The sequence below is a fragment of the Pseudophryne corroboree genome, chromosome 5, assembly GCF_028390025.1.
Source record: "Pseudophryne corroboree isolate aPseCor3 chromosome 5, aPseCor3.hap2, whole genome shotgun sequence".
NCBI lineage: Eukaryota > Metazoa > Chordata > Amphibia > Anura > Myobatrachidae > Pseudophryne > Pseudophryne corroboree.
The window spans coordinates 517,532,113-517,553,287 of NC_086448.1; the positions used below are offsets into that span (position 1 = coordinate 517,532,113).

Consider the following 21,175-nt stretch of genomic DNA (forward strand, 5'->3'; position numbering starts at 1 on the left):
AGACTCAAGCTGGCAAAAGCACCGCAAAGAACTGTGCGTTCTTTGAAATCCCAAATCCACAAGGAGAGTCCAATTGTGTCGGTTGCGATGCCTGACCTTCCCAACACTGGACGTGAAGAGCATGCGCCTTCCACCATTTGCACGCCCCCTGCAAGTGCTGGAAGGAGCACCCGCAGTCCAGTTCCTGATAGTCAGATTGAAGATGTCAGTGTTGAAGTACACCAGGATGAGGAGGATATGGGTGTTGCTGGTGCTGGGGAGGAAATTGACCAGGAGGATTCTGATGGTGAGGTGGTTTGTTTAAGTCAGGCACCCGGGGAGACACCTGTTGTCCGTGGGAGGAATATGGCCGTTGACATGCCAGGTGAAAATACCAAAAAAATCAGCTCTTCGGTGTGGAGGTATTTCACCAGAAATGCGGACAACAGGTGTCAAGCCGTGTGTTCCCTTTGTCAAGCTGTAATAAGTAGGGGTAAGGACGTTAACCACCTCGGAACATCCTCCCTTATACGTCACCTGCAGCGCATTCATAATAAGTCAGTGACAAGTTCAAAAACTTTGGGTGACAGCGGAAGCAGTCCACTGACCAGTAAATCCCTTCCTCTTGTAACCAAGCTCACGCAAACCACCCCACCAACTCCCTCAGTGTCAATTTCCTCCTTCCCCAGGAATGCCAATAGTCCTGCAGGCCATGTCACTGGCAATTCTGACGAGTCCTCTCCTGCCTGGGATTCCTCCGATGCATCCTTGCGTGTAACGCCTACTGCTGCTGGCGCTGCTGTTGTTGCCGCTGGGAGTCGATGGTCATCCCAGAGGGGAAGTCGTAAGCCCACTTGTACTACTTCCAGTAAGCAATTGACTGTTCAACAGTCCTTTGCGAGGAAGATGAAATATCACAGCAGTCATCCTACTGCAAAGCGGATAACTGAGTCCTTGACAACTATGTTGGTGTTAGACGTGCGTCCGGTATCCGCCGTTAGTTCACAGGGAACTAGACAATTTATTGAGGCAGTGTGCCCCCGTTACCAAATACCATCTAGGTTCCACTTCTCTAGGCAGGCGATACCGAGAATGTACACGGACGTCAGAAAAAGACTCACCAGTGTCCTAAAAAATGCAGTTGTACCCAATGTCCACTTAACCACGGACATGTGGACAAGTGGAGCAGGGCAGGGTCAGGACTATATGACTGTGACAGCCCACTGGGTAGATGTATGGACTCCCGCCGCAAGAACAGCAGCGGCGGCACCAGTAGCAGCATCTCGCAAACGCCAACTCTTTCCTAGGCAGGCTACGCTTTGTATCACCGCTTTCCAGAATACGCACACAGCTGAAAACCTCTTACGGCAACTGAGGAAGATCATCGCGGAATGGCTTACCCCAATTGGACTCTCCTGTGGATTTGTGGCATCGGACAACGCCAGCAATATTGTGTGTGCATTAAATATGGGCAAATTCCAGCACGTCCCATGTTTTGCACATACCTTGAATTTGGTGGTGCAGAATTTTTTAAAAAACGACAGGGGCGTGCAAGAGATGCTGTCGGTGGCCAGAAAAATTGCGGGACACTTTCGGCGTACAGGCACCACGTACAGAAGACTGGAGCACCACCAAAAACTACTGAACCTGCCCTGCCATCATCTGAAGCAAGAAGTGGTAACGAGGAGGAATTCAACCCTCTATATGCTTCAGAGGTTGGAGGAGCAGCAAAAGGCCATTCAAGCCTATACAATTGAGCACGATATAGTAGGTGGAATGCACCTGTCTCAAGTGCAGTGGAGAATGATTTCAACGTTGTGCAAGGTTCTGATGCCCTTTGAACTTGCCACACGTGAAGTCAGTTCAGACACTGCCAGCCTGAGTCAGGTCATTCCCCTCATCAGGCTTTTGCAGAAGAAGCTGGAGGCATTGAAGAAGGAGCTAAAAGGGAGCGATTCCGCTAGGCATGTGGGACTTGTGGATGCAGCCCTTAATTCGCTTAACAAGGATTCACGGGTGGTCAATCTGTTGAAATCAGAGCACTACATTTTGGCCACCGTGCTCGATCCTAGATTTAAAGCCTACCTTGGATCTCTCTTTCCGGCAGACACAGGTCTGCTGGGGTTGAAAGACCTGCTGGTGACAAAATTGTCAAGTCAAGCGGAACGCGACCTGTCAACATCTCCTCCTTCACATTCTCCCGCAACTGGGGGTGCGAGGAAAAGGCTCAGAATTCCGAGCCCACCCGCTGGCGGTGATGCAGGGCAGTCTGGAGCGACTGCTGATGCTGACATCTGGTCCGGACTGAAGGACCTGACAACGATTACGGACATGTCGTCTACTGTCACTGCATATGATTCTCTCAACATTGATAGAATGGTGGAGGATTATATGAGTGACCGCATCCAAGTAGGCACGTCACACAGTCCGTACTTATACTGGCAGGAAAAAGAGGCAATTTGGAGGCCCTTGCACAAACTGGCTTTATTCTACCTAAGTTGCCCTCCCACAAGTGTGTACTCCGAAAGAGTGTTTAGTGCCGCCGCTCACCTTGTCAGCAATCGGCGTACGAGGTTACATCCAGAAAATGTGGAGAAGATGATGTTCATTAAAATGAATTATAATCAATTACTCCGCGGAGACATTGACCAGCAGCAATTGCCTCCACAAAGTACACAGGGAGCTGAGATGGTGGATTCCAGTGGGGACGAATTGATAATCTGTGAGGAGGGGGATGTACACGGTGATATATCGGAGGGTGAAGATGAGGTGGATATCTTGCCTCTGTAGAGCCAGTTTGTGCAAGGAGAGATTAATTGCTTCTTTTTTGGGGGGGGTCCAAACCAACCCGTCATATCAGTCACAGTCGTGTGGCAGACCCTGTCACTGAAATGATGGGTTGGTTAAAGTGTGCATGTCCTGTTTTGTTTATACAACATAAGGGTGGGTGGGAGGGCCCAAGGACAATTCCATCTTGCACCTCTTTTTTCTTTTCTTTTTCTTTGCATCATGTGCTGATTGGGGAGGGTTTTTTGGAAGGGACATCCTGCGTGACACTGCAGTGCCACTCCTAGATGGGCCCGGTGTTTGTGTCGGCCACTAGGGTCGCTAATCTTACTCACACAGTCAGCTACCTCATTGCGCCTCTTTTTTTCTTTGCGTCATGTGCTGTTTGGGGAGGGTTTTTTGGAAGGGACATCCTGCGTGACACTGCAGTGCCACTCCTAGATGGGCCCGGTGTTTGTGTCGGCCACTAGGGTCGCTAATCTTACTCACACAGTCAGCTACCTCATTGCGCCTCTTTTTTTCTTTGCGTCATGTGCTGTTTGGGGAGGGTTTTTTGGAAGGGACATCCTGCGTGACACTGCAGTGCCACTCCTAGATGGGCCCGGTGTTTGTGTCGGCCACTAGGGTCGCTAATCTTACTCACACAGCTACCTCATTGCGCCTCTTTTTTTCTTTGCGTCATGTGCTGTTTGGGGAGGGTTTTTTGGAAGGGCCATCCTGCGTGACACTGCAGTGCCACTCCTAGATGGGCCCGGTGTTTGTGTCGGCCACTAGGGTCGCTAATCTTACTCACACAGCTACCTCATTGCGCCTCTTTTTTTCTTTGCGTCATGTGCTGTTTGGGGAGGGTTTTTTGGAAGGGCCATCCTGCGTGACACTGCAGTGCCACTCCTAGATGGGCCCGGTGTTTGTGTCGGCCACTAGGGTCGCTAATCTTACTCACACAGCTACCTCATTGCGCCTCTTTTTTTCTTTGCGTCATGTGCTGTTTGGGGAGGGTTTTTTGGAAGGGACATCCTGCGTGACACTGCAGTGCCACTCCTAGATGGGCCCGGTGTTTGTGTCGGCCACTAGGGTCGCTCATCTTACTCACACAGCGACCTCGGTGCAAATTTTAGGACTAAAAATAATATTGTGAGGTGTGAGGTATTCAGAATAGACTGAAAATGAGTGTAAATTATGGTTTTTGAGGTTAATAATACTTTGGGATCAAAATGACCCCCAAATTCTATGATTTAAGCTGTTTTTTAGTGTTTTTTGAAAAAAACACCCGAATCCAAAACACACCCGAATCCGACAAAAAAAATTCGGTGAGGTTTTGCCAAAACGCGTTCGAACCCAAAACACGGCCGCGGAACCGAACCCAAAACCAAAACACAAAACCCGAAAAATTTCAGGCGCTCATCTCTAATTGCAGATTGAACTCACCACACCCAAATCTATCTCTCTCTGCGCATGTTATATCTGCCCCCCCTGCAGTGCACATGGTTTTGCCCAACTGCTAAAAAAAATTCCTGCTGCGATCAACTTGGAATTACCCCCTATATGACTTGCACCACATTACATACATAGCCACCGCATTATATACGTAGCCACCGCATTACATACATAGACACCGCATAAATACTGTAGGCCCATCATCATGGACAGACATTGGGCAGCTATAGGGCTGAAGGATGTCGCATTAGAGATTGTCCCAGGGCTGGCTGTGAGTGCTGCCTGGTCAGGCATCCTGAGAACAAAGTACATCCTGCTCCTGTCCAGTCCCCAAACCATACACTGTGAACGGGGATGTCTAACCCATACACTAACATGATAATGCAAATAATGTAATTAAAAATAACCTCTCTGCCGGTTCCCCTTCAGTGCTCAGTCGCCGCTCTGGCCAGTTCAGTGAGAGAGCAGGAGCTGGGGTGGGAGCGGGTGTAGTGAACCCAGCTCCGACCATCGCTTTGCTGCTGATCCTGGGCCGGGCTCGTGGTAGAGTCCTTTGGCCAGGGCCAGGGAGAGGATGCTGCTGGGCTGGTTAACTTTCTCAAGGTCCCCCATTGGTAGAACAGCATCACCACTTTTCATGGCTAGCGGCACCTGGAAGTCCTTTCTAGCCTAACTTCCGGATTGCATTCCAATGAACCACAATTACTGGAAGCAGTGTGAGCCAGCCCAGCCTGAGTGTGAAGGGGCCTGGCTGAGGGGGATTTGTTACCGGCCCATCGGAATCTGTCATTGTGTCCTGGTAGGCCAATCCGCCCCTGTCAGTGGGTGATGGAGGTCAGTCTACATGTTGAATAGTTTAACCAGGGATTAGTTTATTAGCCAAGTAGAACAACAGGATGTAACAGAACACAGGGTTAATGCAGTATTATTCAGGAACATGCAGTAAGAAACAGATGCAGCCAGGTGCAGGTTAATACAGGGGGAATAAACAGTGCAGCCAATGGTGGTGACATACAGTAGGTGGATATTTAATAAACATAATTATATCAAAAAGTCAAAAAGTCAAAAAAAGAGATAAATATCTAGTGGCAGTGGCAGTGCACTCCACACCAACTGCCACCCCAAACACTACCAAACATTGCTGGCCAGGACTCACTGGCATTTAGTGTGGTTCCCCTATTTGAATTTTGGACTGCTCTGCAACTGCCACTGCAAAATAGATATTTATCTCTTTTTTTTACTTTTTGATATGATTATGTTATTAAATATCCCTCATAGTGGCTTATAGTGGCACCACCGTACATATATGCAGCAACGGATATGTGTCTGTGGCAATCAATGAAATTAAACATTGAAAGCACCATAACGACATCGCAATCAATGCAATTCAATATTAACTGCACCATTATGACATCACAATCAATGAACTTCACCATTGAAAGCACCATTATGACATCACAATCAATGCAATTCAACACTGAAAGCACAATTATGACATCACAATCAGTTAAATTCAATATTCAAAGCACCATTATGACATCACAATCAATGCAATTCAACATTAACTGCACCATTATGACATCACAGTCATTGGAATTCAACATTGAAAGCACCATTATGACATCACAATCAATTAAATTCAACATTGAAAGCACCATTATGACATCACAATCAATGCAATTCAACATTACCTGCACCATTATGACATCACAATTAATGAAATTCAACATTGAAAGCACCATTACAACATCACAACCAATGAAATACACTCTGGGGCATGTCCTTACTCTCCAGTGGATGGAGGAAGTAGAAAAGTGGTAATGGCGCATGTGCGTAGTAGGCACATTGGGTTGGAGGTTGCTCATGTGTAGTAGTGCACCACCATTACTATTTGGACATGGAACCTATGGGAAGACAGCACAAAGTGCTCTCCCCAACAGATGCAATATGCCTTTGAGGTTACTCTATGGATGGTCACAAGTACCCAATGATGATCAGCAGTATTAGCTAGATATTTGTCATTGGTGACTTATGATTGGCTGAATGCAGATTACCGTCTCCAGCTGTTTGTGCTTGTGTTGTGGTTATATCATATGTCCGCTTAATACAAGTCCAAAATGCACACCAAATTGCTATTGTATTTGCAAGCATTATAAGCCTGCATTTTTTAATGTAACATGTGTCAAGCTTTGCATTAATCCCATGTAGAGAATACTAATAAAAGAACAGAGCAACAGACAGACAGAAACGTTCCCTGACTGACTGATGCAACAAAAGAATAACTGCAAGCAAAAAGTGGTGTATTCATTTGGTGAAGTATATTTAAAATAATTTGGTAAAGTGTAAATTATTCAGTGTTTGTGTGGGTATAGGCAGTGCTGTGGGTCAGGCGAGACAGTTGAGGCAGAGCCTCTCCTCTCAAACTCCAGTATACTGTAGAGTTTTGACTATTAAAAATGATAAGAAAAATAAAAAGAATATATTACAAATATCTTCTTTGTATTATTCTAATCATCTCTATAGTCAAAACCCTGGAGTATACTGGACATATATACTGGAGTATACTGGAGGCAGTGCCTCCCCTGTCTATCTTGTCCTCACATCTCTGATCAAAACTCACCAAATTTCAAGCAGTATATACTGCTGAACCTTTGTATAATGTCCACATGAACCCTTGGGTTCATATATGTGTGTAAATCTGACTCTGGTACTAGCCAGTGTCTCCCCAGCCATTTACTTCACCGCACATCACTGGGTGTAGTGCATTCTGGGATCTTGTCTATAGCAAGTATGTGCATGTCTACAAGTGTGAGCCACAATAATAGATTGATTACAATATTATGTATAGCTGCAAGGGTTGACAAGGATTGTAGTGGGGGGGGGGGGGGGGGTTTGTGAAAATAGCACAATTAAAAGTGGGCATACCTCCCAACTATCCCAGTTTTCGCTGGACATTCATGGTTTTTGGGGAATGTCCCGCTTTCCCACCGGAGTCAGGGGAGGCAGTTGGGAGGCTCCTGTCACTCGCCTCTCTGCAGTGGTGAGTACATGCAGTGCGCATGTGGACAGCATCTATTCACAGTAGACAGATTGTAGTGAGGGGGGGGGGTTGTGAAAATAGCACAATTAAAAGTGGGCATACCTCCCAACTATCCCAGTTTTCGCTGGACATTCATGGTTTTTGGGGAATGTCCCGCTTTCCCACCGGAGTCAGGGGAGGCAGTTGGGAGGCTCCTGTCACTCGCCTCTCTGCAGTGGTGAGTACATGCAGTGCGCATGTGGACAGCATCTATTCACAGGAGACAGATTGTAGTGAGGGGGGGGGGGTTGTGAAAATAGCACAATTAAAAGTGGGCATACCTCCCAACTATCCCAGTTTTCGCTGGACATTCATGGTTTTTGGGGAATGTCCCGCTTTCCCACCAGAGTCAGGGGAGGCAGTTGGGAGGCTCCTGTCACTCGCCTCTCTGCAGCGGTGAGTACATGCAGTGCGCATGTGGACAGCATCTATTCACAGGAGACAGATAGACTGGGGGCATGCCTGAAGCTCACAGAGCGCTGGGTATGCCCCCAAAATGACGAAAACCAGGGTGGGGCTAGCAATCGCAGCTCTCCCGTGAAGCCACACACCCTTTCCCATAGGCTATGCCCCCTTTTTGGTTGCCCACTCTTTAGCAGCTCCAGGTGTTGGGAGGTATGGAAGAGGGTCTGAGTAATTAATAATGTAAGTAACAATTAGGGGGTGGGTGGCTTGGGCTGTAGCTGTGATGGGGGAGGGAGGGGCTGCGGGGTGGGGAGACAGCAGAGTCGGGATCAACAATAGGGGATTAGGTCTGTTTTATATATATATATATATTTGCAAGAGAATGCCGCGCCACTTGTGATGCCACAATTCTCAAATAGTTCAAAAAACACTCCCAGTTATTTGGGCGTCAGCTATCCCCTAAAAAAACGGCAATGGTAGGTTGCCGCAAATGTGAAATAGGAATACCGGATAGGGGTTCTAAGCGACCTAAGGTGTTTATATATGGCCGAGTACAACAGATATATAAATATATAAAAAAATATAAAAATATATATATAAGAAATATGTCTAAAAATTTCTTAAAAATTTTTACATTTTTTTTATTTATTTCACAACACTAGAAATGTGGATAAAATACAGTATCAATAAGTATAACAATAAAAATAATGAGAATCCTTTATATAAAATACAGTTCTCTAAAAGATGACTATTTTAAAAAAAGGAATGGACATGAATTAAATTCTCAAGTAAAGTGCAGATAGTCTGTGCAAATACGCTACTCAAATGTGGAAAAAGTATTATGAGTCTTAACTGATGTAGCAGGAGGTCTCTGGGTGAAGGCCCAACGCGTTTCGTCTCTAACCCCATGAAGAAGTCTTAGAGACGAAACGCGTTGGGCCTTCACCCAGAGACCTCCTGCTACATCAGTTAAGACTCATAATACTTTTTCCACATTTGAGTAGCGTATTTGCACAGACTATCTGCACTTTACTTGAGAATTTAATTCATGTCCATTCCTTTTTTAAAAATAGTCATCTTTTAGAGAACTCTCTTTTATATAAAGGATTCTCATTATTTTTATTGTTATACTTATTGATACTGTATTTTAACCACATTTCTAGTGTTGTGAAATAAAAAAAAAAAAAAAAATTGATTTGGATGGATCACAGATACAAATAGTGATTTTTAACATACAACCCATGCACAGATGCAAATGTATGCTTTTTTGTATCTCTGTCCTATTCTAGATCTCTTTCCATGAAATGGGTGTTTTGGAGGAGGAATCGGGCAGGGACAATGTGATTGTATGGAGCTGCCAACCCTACAGGAACTCCTATTGGCATAAGGTAGTAAATTAGGCTTCTGTGGCATCATGCAAACACAGCCACACTTAAGTTGTTTTAATATATAACAGTTTAAATGAAATAAAGTTAATATAACATACAGCATTAATAACTAACTGCAGGCTACTCAAAGGTCAAATAATCTGAATTGCAAGATGTAAGACACACTATTGTCTTTTCTGTAAACATGAAATATTTTCTGCATGCTATGTACAGTATAGCCAATGGCACATTTAATGTATGGCATGATAGAGACACAGTCATTTATTCATATTTTTCAGCGACAAAGTTACTTGTAGACCTACTAGATGTTAATGATAGAAATAATGGAGTACCATGCAAATAACTTTGTTTTAGCATTGTGGATTTAGTTAAAGATATTACATTTATGATGAGATTTATTAAAGTAAAGTCATACCTCAGAGAATAGGAAGGGTGTATCAAACTGGAAGCAGACATGACCATGCTTAATGGCTTGAACAGATGCAGGTCCACATCTGTACATACCTGAAAAGATGGTCGATATTACACATTAGCACAGGATGAATGTCATCAACACTGCCAAAATGATTATTCTTCAGTGACGCACAGTCTGGCTGCTTTTATATTCTATTATACTAACTGATAATTGATAAAGTGCACCATTTTAATATCAAGAATTAGTATTGCAATATAAGAGCATAATTGATAAAATCCAATAATTATCTATGATGCTACATGCCTTCTAAATATTAAAATATTAAATATATTTCCAGTAGTCAAACATATTGCAGACAACTCAACAAATGTCCAGCCACTTGGTGCACAGGTGCTAATATTGATGAAGTATGAATTTGTACATTATACTGGAATATATTAATAAAATTAACAATACTTTACAAGCAAAACATGTAAGTGGGAAGGTTTTAAATTGAAATCAATGTGTCTGTTTAGTCCATTCCTATGTATACGGCACATCCTAGAAACTGCCCCCAAAAAATGAACTTGTAAATGATTGCTATTTTACAAAAACATCTGAAATCGTCTAGCACCCCGCACCTCTTGCACACTCGGAACCTATTACATATGCTTCTATATCACTAATGAACCTTGTCCACATATTGGACCTCATGTAAAGTATCAAGATTTTGCCGCAAGTGAGTGCATAACTAGACTTAGCATGGGGCACCCTCGACTGTACAGCCCATCAGAAGACAGCACACTGCAGGTTCATTCGTCTGTACCAAAGTAAACTTTATTCAACTGCATCTGCTCTAAGCTATTTATTTACTGATGTACACCATTTTTTATTGGCATAATGATGAAGGGAAAATGCCAGATGTCGTAAGACTAATGAATGACATCAAAGCACCCGGGGAAGTTAAAGTTACGGAATGATGCATCTGCATTTCCTGCTTGTTATAAAAACTCTTTCAAACAACTCTTGCCATAAAAAGATGTCTATAGTATTATGCTTACTTGTGGACCACTTCAAACAGTTACATTTCTGTCCTCTCCTATAAGATCACTGGATGGCCTCTTGGATGGCCTTCTATTTTCTCTTTTAATCTTACTGGATGACCTTTTACTTTTGAATATATACATATACATACATACATACATACATACATATACATACATACATACATATACATATATACATACATACATACATACATACATACATACATACATACATACACATACCACTTGCACAGCAGTAGGTTTAGTGCTGTGGATTAAAGCCAACTGTAAAATGTTGTGGTCACACTTTCTCTTGCACTCATTCCTATTTCCCATATGTAAGTGAAGTGTTGTTAACTGTAAATTAGTTAAGGAGCTTTGACAATTTATTGCAATATTTTGGAAACTGACATTCCCTGATTTTAACCGAAATACAGTCTGGAAGTTGAGTGCTGTGAATGAAAGCCAATTGTATATCTATCTAACTATAAATATATATATATATATATATATATATATATATGGTTTCGTGAATATGTTTTGAATACAAGGTTTGAAGTTTTTTCCACTTTAAAGACCTGGAGTGACGCCTCTTTTTTTCTGAATGCTTATATATATATATATATATATATATATTTATATATTAGGGATGAGCGGGTTCAGTTCCATGAGAACCGAACCCCCCCAACTTCACGCCCTGAGCCCGGATCCGAGCCCAGCTCGGGACTTCCCACCAGACTCAGAAACCAGAACGAGGCAAAATGTAATTATCCCACTGTCGGAATCTCACGGGCTTTGGATCCCATATAAACAGCCGCGTGTCACCGCCATTTTCACTCCGGACTTGGAGAGTGAGGGAGACAGACCTCTGTCTCTCTGTGGGCAGTGGCGTGGGGTTAGTGTGTGCTCTGTTGGGGTGCTGCTGCAGTCAGTGTGGTTTATCTGTGCTGTGTTAGGAGTGCGGTCCTGGCTGTCCCTGCTGTCCTGGCTGTCACTGGTGTTACTGTTGGGTGCTGCAGCTGTACATTGTTTTGTACAGGGGGCAGGGGCACTGTGAACTATAGGGGTGCTGATGTCTTTTTAACATTACACTGGCCCTGTCTGCTATAAAAGTTTGGGTGCAGTTAATAATTATAAGCACACTGTTCCTGTATGCTGTGAACATAGGGGTGCTGATGTCTTAACAACATTACACTGGCCCTGTCTGCTATAAAAGTTTGGGTGCGGTTAAAAATTAAAAGCACACTGCTCCTGTATGCTGTGAAATATAGGGGTGCTGATGTCTTAATAACATTACACTGGCCATGTATGTTGTACATATTCAGGAGTGCTGCTGCTGTTAAAATAACATTACACTGGTCCTGTATGCTGTAAGAAGGGGCAATAAAGGGGCACTGTTCTGTGTGCTGTAATAATAAAGGGGTGCTGTCCTGTGAAATGGAGAACAACAATTTGGAGGAAAAAATAGTGGAAGATCAGGAACCACTTCCAGCTCGTAGTACTAGTGCTGAAGCTGCTGCTGCCACCAGTCATGACATTGACGATGCAATTCCATCAACGTCGTCAGCTAAGGCCAATGACCAATGTCATAGACGGCGTGTAAAATCTAAGAAGCAAAAATTAATAATCAGAAAAAAAAAGAAATTATCTGATAAGAAACGTAAAATTGGCAATATGCCATTCACTACACGAAGTGGAATGGAAAGGTTAAGGCCTTGGCCTATGTTCATGACTGGTGGCTCAACTTCTCATGCTTAGATTAGCCATCCAGCAACTTTTTTTTTTCTTTGCATCATGTGCTGTTTGGGGCCTAGTTTTTAAATCTGCCATCCTGTCTGACACTGCAGTGCCACTCCTAGATGGGCCAGGTGTTTGTGCCGCCCACTTGTGTCGCTTAGCAAAGTCATCCAGCTACCTCATTACACCTTTTTTTTTGCTATTTGGGGCCTAGTTTTTTAAATCTGCCATCCTGTCTGACACTGCAGTACCACTCCTAGATGGGCCAGGTGTTTGTGCCGCACACTTGTGTCGCTTAGCTTAGCCATCCAGCTACCTCATTGCACCTCTTTTTCTTCTTTGCATGATGTGCTGTTTGGGACCTAGTTTTTAAAAGTGCCATCCTGTCTGCCATTACAGTACCATTCCTAGATAGGCCAGGTGTTTGTTCCACACACTTGTGTCGCTTACAGGGCCGGTTCTAGGGCGTTTTGCGCCCCGGGTGGGAAATAGGGGCATGGCTTCATACAGGGGGCATGGTCAGTTACGCCCCCTGTACAGTAGTAGCGCCGCTGAAATGCTGTGTGGTGCGCGATGACATCATCGCGCACCGCACAGTAAAGGTCCTCCCCACGAAGGGAAACTAGACGCTATGCGTCTAGTTCCCTTCACAGCGGGCAGCGGCAGCGGGACACAGCGGGCATCGGGGGGCACAGCAGTAGCGGATCTTGCCATGGTGCGGCACCCTCCGGATGGCGCCGGTGCCCTCTGGAAGGCGGTGCCCCGGGAAAAAGTCCTGCTTGCCCTTGGCAAGATCTGCTACTGGTCGCTTAGCTTAGCCATTCAGCTACCTCATTGCACCTCTTTTCATTCTTTGCATGATGTGCTGTTTGGGGCCTAGTTTTTAAAAGTGCCATCCTGTCTGACACTGCAGTGCCACTCCTAGATGGGCCAGGTGTTTGTGCCACACACTTGTGTCGCTTAGCAAAGCCATCCAGCTACCTCGGTGCAACCTTTTGGCCTAAAAACAAAATTGTGAGGTCACGGTGTGAGGTGTTCAGAATAGACTGAACAGCAGCTGCAGCTTATTTTCTCAGCCCAACACACGCTGCTGTGTGCTAGGCTTCAGTGTGGCCAGGGAAGTGCTTAAATAAAAAAATCTGTATTTTTTTTCTAAGGGTGCATGACCACACCTCCTGTGATTAGGACATGCCCCCTGAAAAGTACCTGATGCCAGACAGGCTCTCTACTGCCCTGGCTGGAAGGCATGCCATGCTCCTGTGAGTGCTTCTCATGTGCTAGACACGCCCTCAAAGAGGTGTGGCCATGTCGCCAGCATGCTGTGGGCACACACACTCTGAGGGGCCACGGGGGGCCCAGGAAGCTGTTGTACCGGGGGCCAGGATTTCTCTTGGCAGCCCTGCTCTTTGTGTGTGGTTTAGTATTCAATATGCTTGTGTGGTATATGAATCAAGGAACACTATTTGATAATCATTTATCTATACTGCAGCAATCAGTTGAATTTAATATGCCTGACTCACAAAGTTACAGTATAACAGCATAGTCATAACAAATTCTTCATATTATACAACTTGATTTTAATTAATAGAAAGTAATGATATTCTTGGTAATGATAAGACTGCTGGTGAAAATACATAAAGGGTCAGATCTTCATTAATCCTTAGCAGAAAAGCTGGCAAAAACAAAAATATAATTGTATGCAACTGCTTCTGAGATACAGTACTTCATAAATGTAAAATAATAATGGTAATATGTGTGATAGTTCTATTGTAGAAAGAGATAACAAGAAAAGCAAAATAATGAAGTAATTACCATCGCTGGTCTCCTGAGGTGTGGCATCTACTGCCTGCCATCCTCCAAAGCCAACTGGAAGGTCTGGTCGGCTCATCCAGGCTTCATTCCAGCAGTGATAGTTCCTTGTTAGAAGAATAAAGTGTTAATTTAAAAAGCGCTGCTTTTTAACATAGTTTATCAACATACAGCATAATATACAATCAATAGTTTTACAAGATTAAAATAAGTATCTTTGTAGATCAGTGTCGTGCGGTGGGGTGAGGCAGAGTTTTCACTGTATAAAGTACAGGTATATGAAAAATACAAAGAATATGCAAGAAAAAAAAGCATTTTGTTTCGGCCAGCACCCTGAATGATAACAGTAACCAGATTTAAATCCCACACAATATTAGAATTCAGAGATCTCGGTTACATATATATGGAGCATTATGGGGTTGCTCCAAGGTAGGTAGCTCTTAGCTTAGATATATTTAAGTAAGGAGCCATTATCATGTGGCTCCTTGCTGGTTAATCATAGACCCAGATTGAGGGAATGGAGGTGTGGGGTGTGGTGCCCCTGGACTGGCTGAGCTGGATGGCTTTAGTGTGGCATACCTTTACTTACTTACTAATTTCTTTAACACTATTACATCTCATTTTTGTATCACTTTCTTTAGAGCTTTGGCTTCCTAACACTAATTTATTAACAACTATAGTTTTTACACTGGTATGTTGCCCTGAGCTTTCTGGCTTATGCTGATTTTTTGAGTAGCCACACCCTGCACCTAGATATAGTGCTAGGTACCCCAAATATACAGAAAGGCCTTGACACGGCTTTGGGGTTTATTCATACATTTGCGCAAATATATGTAACGGAGATCTCTGAATTCTAATATTGTGTGGGATTTAAATCTTGTTACTGTTATCATTCAGGATGCTGGGGAAACAAAATGTTTTTTTCTTGCTTAGAAATACTCGTCCCTTGAATGATATCACTAAGCTAATTGAGCATCTGCCACTATATAAATACAAAGAATATGTGAGAAATATCTTCTTTGTATTATTCTACTTATTTGTATAGTAAAAACTCTGGAGTAAAAAGTTTACGGCAGGTGAGGCAGTGCCTCCCCTACCTACCTTTTCCACACATCTCTGATCAAACCTCCCCAGGAGTTTATACTGCTGCACCTGTGCATAATGCCCACATGTACCTTTTGGCTCATATATTGTGTGTAAATCTGGCTCTGGCGCTAGCCAGTGCCTCCTGAGCCCTTTACCTCACCGCACATCCCTGTTGTAGATAAACAACATTTTCTTGCATAAACCACTATACAGTGTCATTATTTCCATACTGATTTTCAGTACATTATAGTCTCCATTTTGTGTTCCTTCATTTTGTGTCATGCTGTGTGTTCTCTATATGTGTAAAGCTTCTTTTAGTCTTAGCTTGTTCTGCCGATACCACCACTGCTACTGTTTGGACCACTAGGCCTTAACTTTGTCTAATTTACTGTCACCACTGTGTTCCATCATACATTAAATACATCTAACCCAAGTTTAATGCAAAGTTTAATGTTTAGATATATTGATAATACAGTATTTTAAACCCATCACTTGGCTTGTAGCTATGTGTTATGCAGGGTTTATATTATTTCCCACAATCTCTCTCTCACTGCCCCAAATTTATCAAACCTTGGAGAGTGATAAATTTCAAGATGATAAAGTACCAGCAAATCAGTTCCTGTCATGTTTCAAATGCAGCCTGTAACATGGTAGTTAGGAGCTGATTGGTTGGTACTTTATCACCTTGCAATTTATCACTCTCCAAGGCTTGATAAATCTGGGCCTCTTTCTCTCTGTTCCCCTGTTTTGTGCCATCTTCCTTTCACCCTGCCTATCTTTGTCTTTCCCCCTTTCCCTGTCTTTCTTTCTATCACCCACTTCTCCCAATATATTGTCGAAGTCGAAAATATTATAGCCACACGCATCACGTACAAACACCACACAGATGGCCTCCATGCGGGTGCTTGTTCTGCTGTGCATGCGCATAGTCGCAAGTTACGTATAATCGCTCACGCGGTCTTGCGTGTTAGCACGTGGTATGAGTAATTATGGTAGCATATGCATTCGCATGGAAAAGCCACAAAGACATATCTCATATTTAATTCACATAGCACATCATTTACACATAGCCTACATGCACCACTCCAGCGAGTTACATGTGTTTCAAAAGTACAACAATAGAGATATCCAACTTTACAGGATATGAGGGGACAGAATTAGGTTAGGAGGTGGTGTTTGGTATCCAGCTGTACAGTATTTCAATATTCCGATGGCAGTTTGCAGAAAGTAGCATGCTCCTGCACAAAGATATGCACAGGAATATATTATTAATATCACACTGTATGTACTGTACTCAATATTCGAAGGGAACCCAGTGGAGGACATCTGCAAGTGCATCTGGACCAGGCATCGCCCACCTATTCAAACCGACCTATGACCCCCTCATGTACTGTAAATGACCAGCCCTTTAACCTATGGATGAAGAGATTACAGTTTCCTTTGTTTCATGCTTTGGACCATTGTATAAAATCAAGCTTCCTGGCTGGCCTCAGTCTTTTTCTCTGAAGGTCATCTATTCAGATTGACTGAGGACCAGAATCCGGGTTGCGCAGGCTAACAAACGTATGTATCCATTGATTGTAGCCTTTTCTCTTAAGTGTTTGTATTTCTTGTTGTACCCCTTTTCTAAGTAAATAACTGTTGCTGGGTTGGATCTGCAACATTGCACATACAATTGGTGTTGCATTCCTTTTTCCTGTTAGGGGTTATAGAGTGTATTCCGACGCACGTGTAGCTACTCTGTGCTAACAGTGTGACGGCGTGCGCACGCAACGTGTACGCATTTTGAAAGGGGTTACACACACACACACACACACACACACACACACACACACACACACGCGCTTAACGGTCGCAGTGGCCTGAACATCAGTGCATTTAAATTATTGCTTTTCTTCCTGAAAGTTAATTAGACTATAACAATATCTCCATCTATAACATTATTTTCTCATTCTCTCCACCTCTTCTGCAACAACCCCAGATTTCTTTGTGACACCCCCCGTTCTCCAGCACCTTACACTACCTCCACCATCTTGCTCCTTCAAATCCACTATCTTACCTCTGTTCACTTGTATCACAATCACTTTTCTCCAGCCTTTTGTACCTTTTCTGCACCTTTTCCACCTTGTCTCTTCACAATCACTAGCATTCCTCTACCACCTGAATCATCACCTCCTTTACTCTTTCACACCCTCTTTATTCCAGCGCCTAAACTGTTTAAAATACTTTTTTAGGAATTTTGTGAACACTCTCAGTGTCCATCTCTGTCTATTGCCGGTAATCAACTGCTCAGCCGCAGTCTCCCCAATGTACCTTTCAAACCTTGTACTCCATGCGGCGCACATGTGCTTTAGCAGCGTGCTCGCGGCTAGTTTTGTGTGACCGGTTCCAGCTGGATGAGTTGTCATATGCGTGAGGCACACCAACTACCCCCATACAGCCAACTCCACGTCCGTGAGTAATATGAGTGGGGGTACCAGTCGCTGCTGCGCCTCCCCCTGCCTCTAACTACACATGCTGGAGACAGATGTCTAGCAAGATTATATAACAGATTATTAAAATTGTTAATATGTAACAAATGACAAATGTGTTACCTGTGGCTGTTCCACAAGTCTGGGCTATAATATTCTGATCTGTCCATATGATATTTATTCCTCCAATGCAGCTATTTGTTTCTTCAATACCACTGAGTGTACCTATCTGCATGACATCATTATACAGTAGTTGCTGCCATTAAAACATTTTTAAGGTACCTTTTCTGTACAGATGGATGTGCCCAGGTAAGTACTTACTAACACTGCATTTATGTGCAAATTTGTATTCAGCAACAGCATACAATCAGAATTAATCCTTTATCGCTTTTATGCAAGTTACAGAATGAAAACAAGTGGCTGGTTGCTATGGGTAAGTACAAATTTTGAAAATGCTATTTGTAAAGGAGTACTTTTAGGATATACTTATTACTGTCAGTTTGCTAGTGCAATTTAGAAAGTGAAATTACAGTTGAATTTTGTAGCAATCATAGAAAGTACTAAATATGAAGAGATAAAATGGAACAAGTTCTGTTTCACATTTGTAATCACAATAGCCTTATTCAGACCCTGATGCAGATGGCCGAAAATCACAAACAGACAATTTTTCAGCAGCCTGTGACACGCCGCGGCCGCAAAACGCAATCAATCATTATGTGATTGCATCCAGGAAGGATCCGTTTGCATCATGTTTGACAGGTGGTGGGCGTTCTGGGGGGCGGTGATACGGCATAAGAGGGGAGTGCACCAGGAAACACAGGTGTGTCATGGCCATTTTCGGGGGCCGGCCGATGACGTCACCTGCATTTCCTGAGATCGGAAACATGATGGCGGTACGCCTGCCTATGCAGCGGTCAACCTCTATTTGAGGATTTTGTGCTGTGATTGCAATTGAATTGTGATCACATCATGGGGCAGTGCCACACATGCTCGGACCCATGGCCTGTGCTGGGCGGCCCCCAGCATGAGAGTTTGGTGGTTGCAGTTTTTGCTAAAATAGTAAAAACTGCGACCAACTCTGAATAACCCCCTATACCCATATATAATCAGAAGGAATAAGAATAATGTTATTCAATAAATAAACTCCCTACAAGCAGATGGTTCCCTTTCAATTGTTTAAAAATAAACATACAGTAACTCTTGGCACCCAGTGAGGCGGAGCGGCAATGAGTACAATGTTCTGTGATTGATCATGATCCTCACATCTGTAATTGGGAGACAGTAGTATACCATTTTTTGGTTTGGACCTTTGTTCTTCATTTTTAGTCTGTGTTTATTGTATTATTTTCTTGACATTGTATTGGCTTGATTCTATGTTTTCTCAAGGCCCGTACACACTAGTCGATAAAGTAACGTATGTTGTTCATTTTGACCCTTACTGAGTGGTCATTTAGTATATTGCCCAGTGTGTACACTGTAAATGACAAGCAATGCGTGGGTGGTCTTCAGTTTGCCGGCTGTCGGGATCCCGGCGCACAGTATACTGGCACCGGAATCCCGACAGCCGGCATACCGACACTTTTTCTCCCTCTTGGGGGTCCACGACCCCCCTGGAGAGAGAATAAATAGCGTGCCGCGTGTAGCGCACCACCGTGCCTGCAGCGTGGCGAGCGCAGCAAGCCCGCAAGGGGCTCATTTGCGCTCACCACGCTGTCGGTATGGCACGGTCGGGATCCTGGCACCGGTATGCTGGTCGCCAGGAGCCCGGCCGCCGGCATACCATACTAAACCTGCAATGCGTGGCCCTGCAGGTCATTAACGTCCCTCGGTCTCGGCCGTGCATGCAGCTCAATTTGGACTCATCGTCAAAGCAGAATGCCCCGGCTGGCCGGCTAGCGGTATCACACAGTGTGTATGCCCACCGTCGGGCGGCCCGGCCCGAGAGGGGGACATACTAGGCGATGTCGCTCATCGAGCACATTGCCTAGTATGTACCCACCTTTATTCTTTTGTATTCTGTGGCTTAGCGGGTGGTTTGTTATATTTCATATTTAAAAATAAAATAAATTAAGCTCCATTGAGATATGACAGGACAATGTGACACCTCTGTACATCATAAGGTATGAGGAAAATTAACAGGTTAACTAATAAAAAGTTGATGAAAGTGAGGTTACTGAAAGGTGTAGCTTTCATTTGTCTAAAGTTAGTCACTACACTGTCTTCATTCAGAATACATCAAAGGTCTGCAATATTCCATTACAAGTATCTGGTTAATTTTGCTTTTTAAATGATCTGCACCCAGCCAAGTGTTAAGAAACTGATTTAATTCAAGTACCCACTTATACATTCCTGATCTGTAAGATTGTATCAGTAATAAAAATGTCAGTAAGAAAAAAAACGGAATAGTTAAACTCTGACCATTTCATTAATAATGGGTAAAAACAGAAAGCAGAAGAGGCTGGGAGGATCTAAAGCTTGTCTAACAAGTCATTTCAAAGTAAGAATAACATTTTGGATCAAGGAAAACTTGTCAATGGAGAAATATAATGAGGCACAAGAATACGAAGAGATTTATTCAAGGAAGCCTATCTACAAATCTTGAATTTTTTAAACAGTGCAAGAATGCATTATCCAGAGATGACTCTTGGGGACGCATGATGAAATATGAAAGGATGTTACTTACTGAGGTATAGAATCCTATTTTATTGCAAGAGAAACCAGGTAAAACTGTAAAGCTATGTACACAATGGTATTTTTAAAGAAATTAAAAGAAAAAGCATTGCATTTATATATAGGTTTAATATGATTTTAGTTGCATTTACTGTTGGGAATGATGTGTGTGCAGATGTTGATATTGCAGACCTACAGTATGTAGGCAGACACCAGCGATTGAGTCAATGACTTAAACTATGAATAGACCACTTACTTAATCAGTGATGTTTGTTGATTGATAGATAGCAGATACAGGTTGAGTATCCCTTATCCAAAATGCTTGGGACCAGAAGCATTTTGGATATCGGATTATTCCGTATTTTGGAATAATTGATTACCATAATGACATTTCATGGAATTGGACCCAAGTCTAAGCACAGAATGCATTTATGTTTTATATACACCTTATACACACAGCCTGAAGGTCATTTAATACAATATTTTAATAACTTTGTGCATTAAACAAAGTGTGTGTACATTCACACAATTCATTTATGTTTCATATACACCTTATACACACAGCCTGAAGGTCATTTAATACAATATTTTTAATAACTTTGAGTATTAAACAAAGTTTGTGTACATTGAGCCATCAGAAAACAAAGGTTTCACTATCTCGCTCTCACTCAAAAAATTCCGTATTTCGGAATATTCCGTATTTCGGAATATTTGGATATGGGATACTGAACCTGTATAGCCATACTCATTGTTACATGTACACTGGTGATGGAGTGGAGTGGGGTTTCATACAGCTCACCAGTGAGTTAGTGTATGCTGCAAATGGGTAGGAATGCTGGAAACGCTTTATAGCAGGTTTTAACTAGAGATGTGCGGCAGACACTTTT

At 43.1% G+C, this 21,175-nt stretch overlaps 1 protein-coding gene across 1 annotated transcript in view; it reads right to left on the minus strand.

Annotated features, from left to right (window-relative positions):
• F13A1 (coagulation factor XIII A chain) overlaps positions 1-21,175 on the minus strand; it is a 373,690-nt gene that overhangs the window by 197,872 nt on the left and 154,643 nt on the right. The window contains exons 9-10 of the mRNA XM_063923095.1: positions 14,065-14,168; positions 9,491-9,579 (exon numbers count right to left, since the gene is read on the minus strand). Of these exons, the coding sequence (XP_063779165.1) occupies positions 9,491-9,579; positions 14,065-14,168 (193 nt within the window). The remainder of the gene's footprint in view (positions 1-9,490; positions 9,580-14,064; positions 14,169-21,175) is intronic.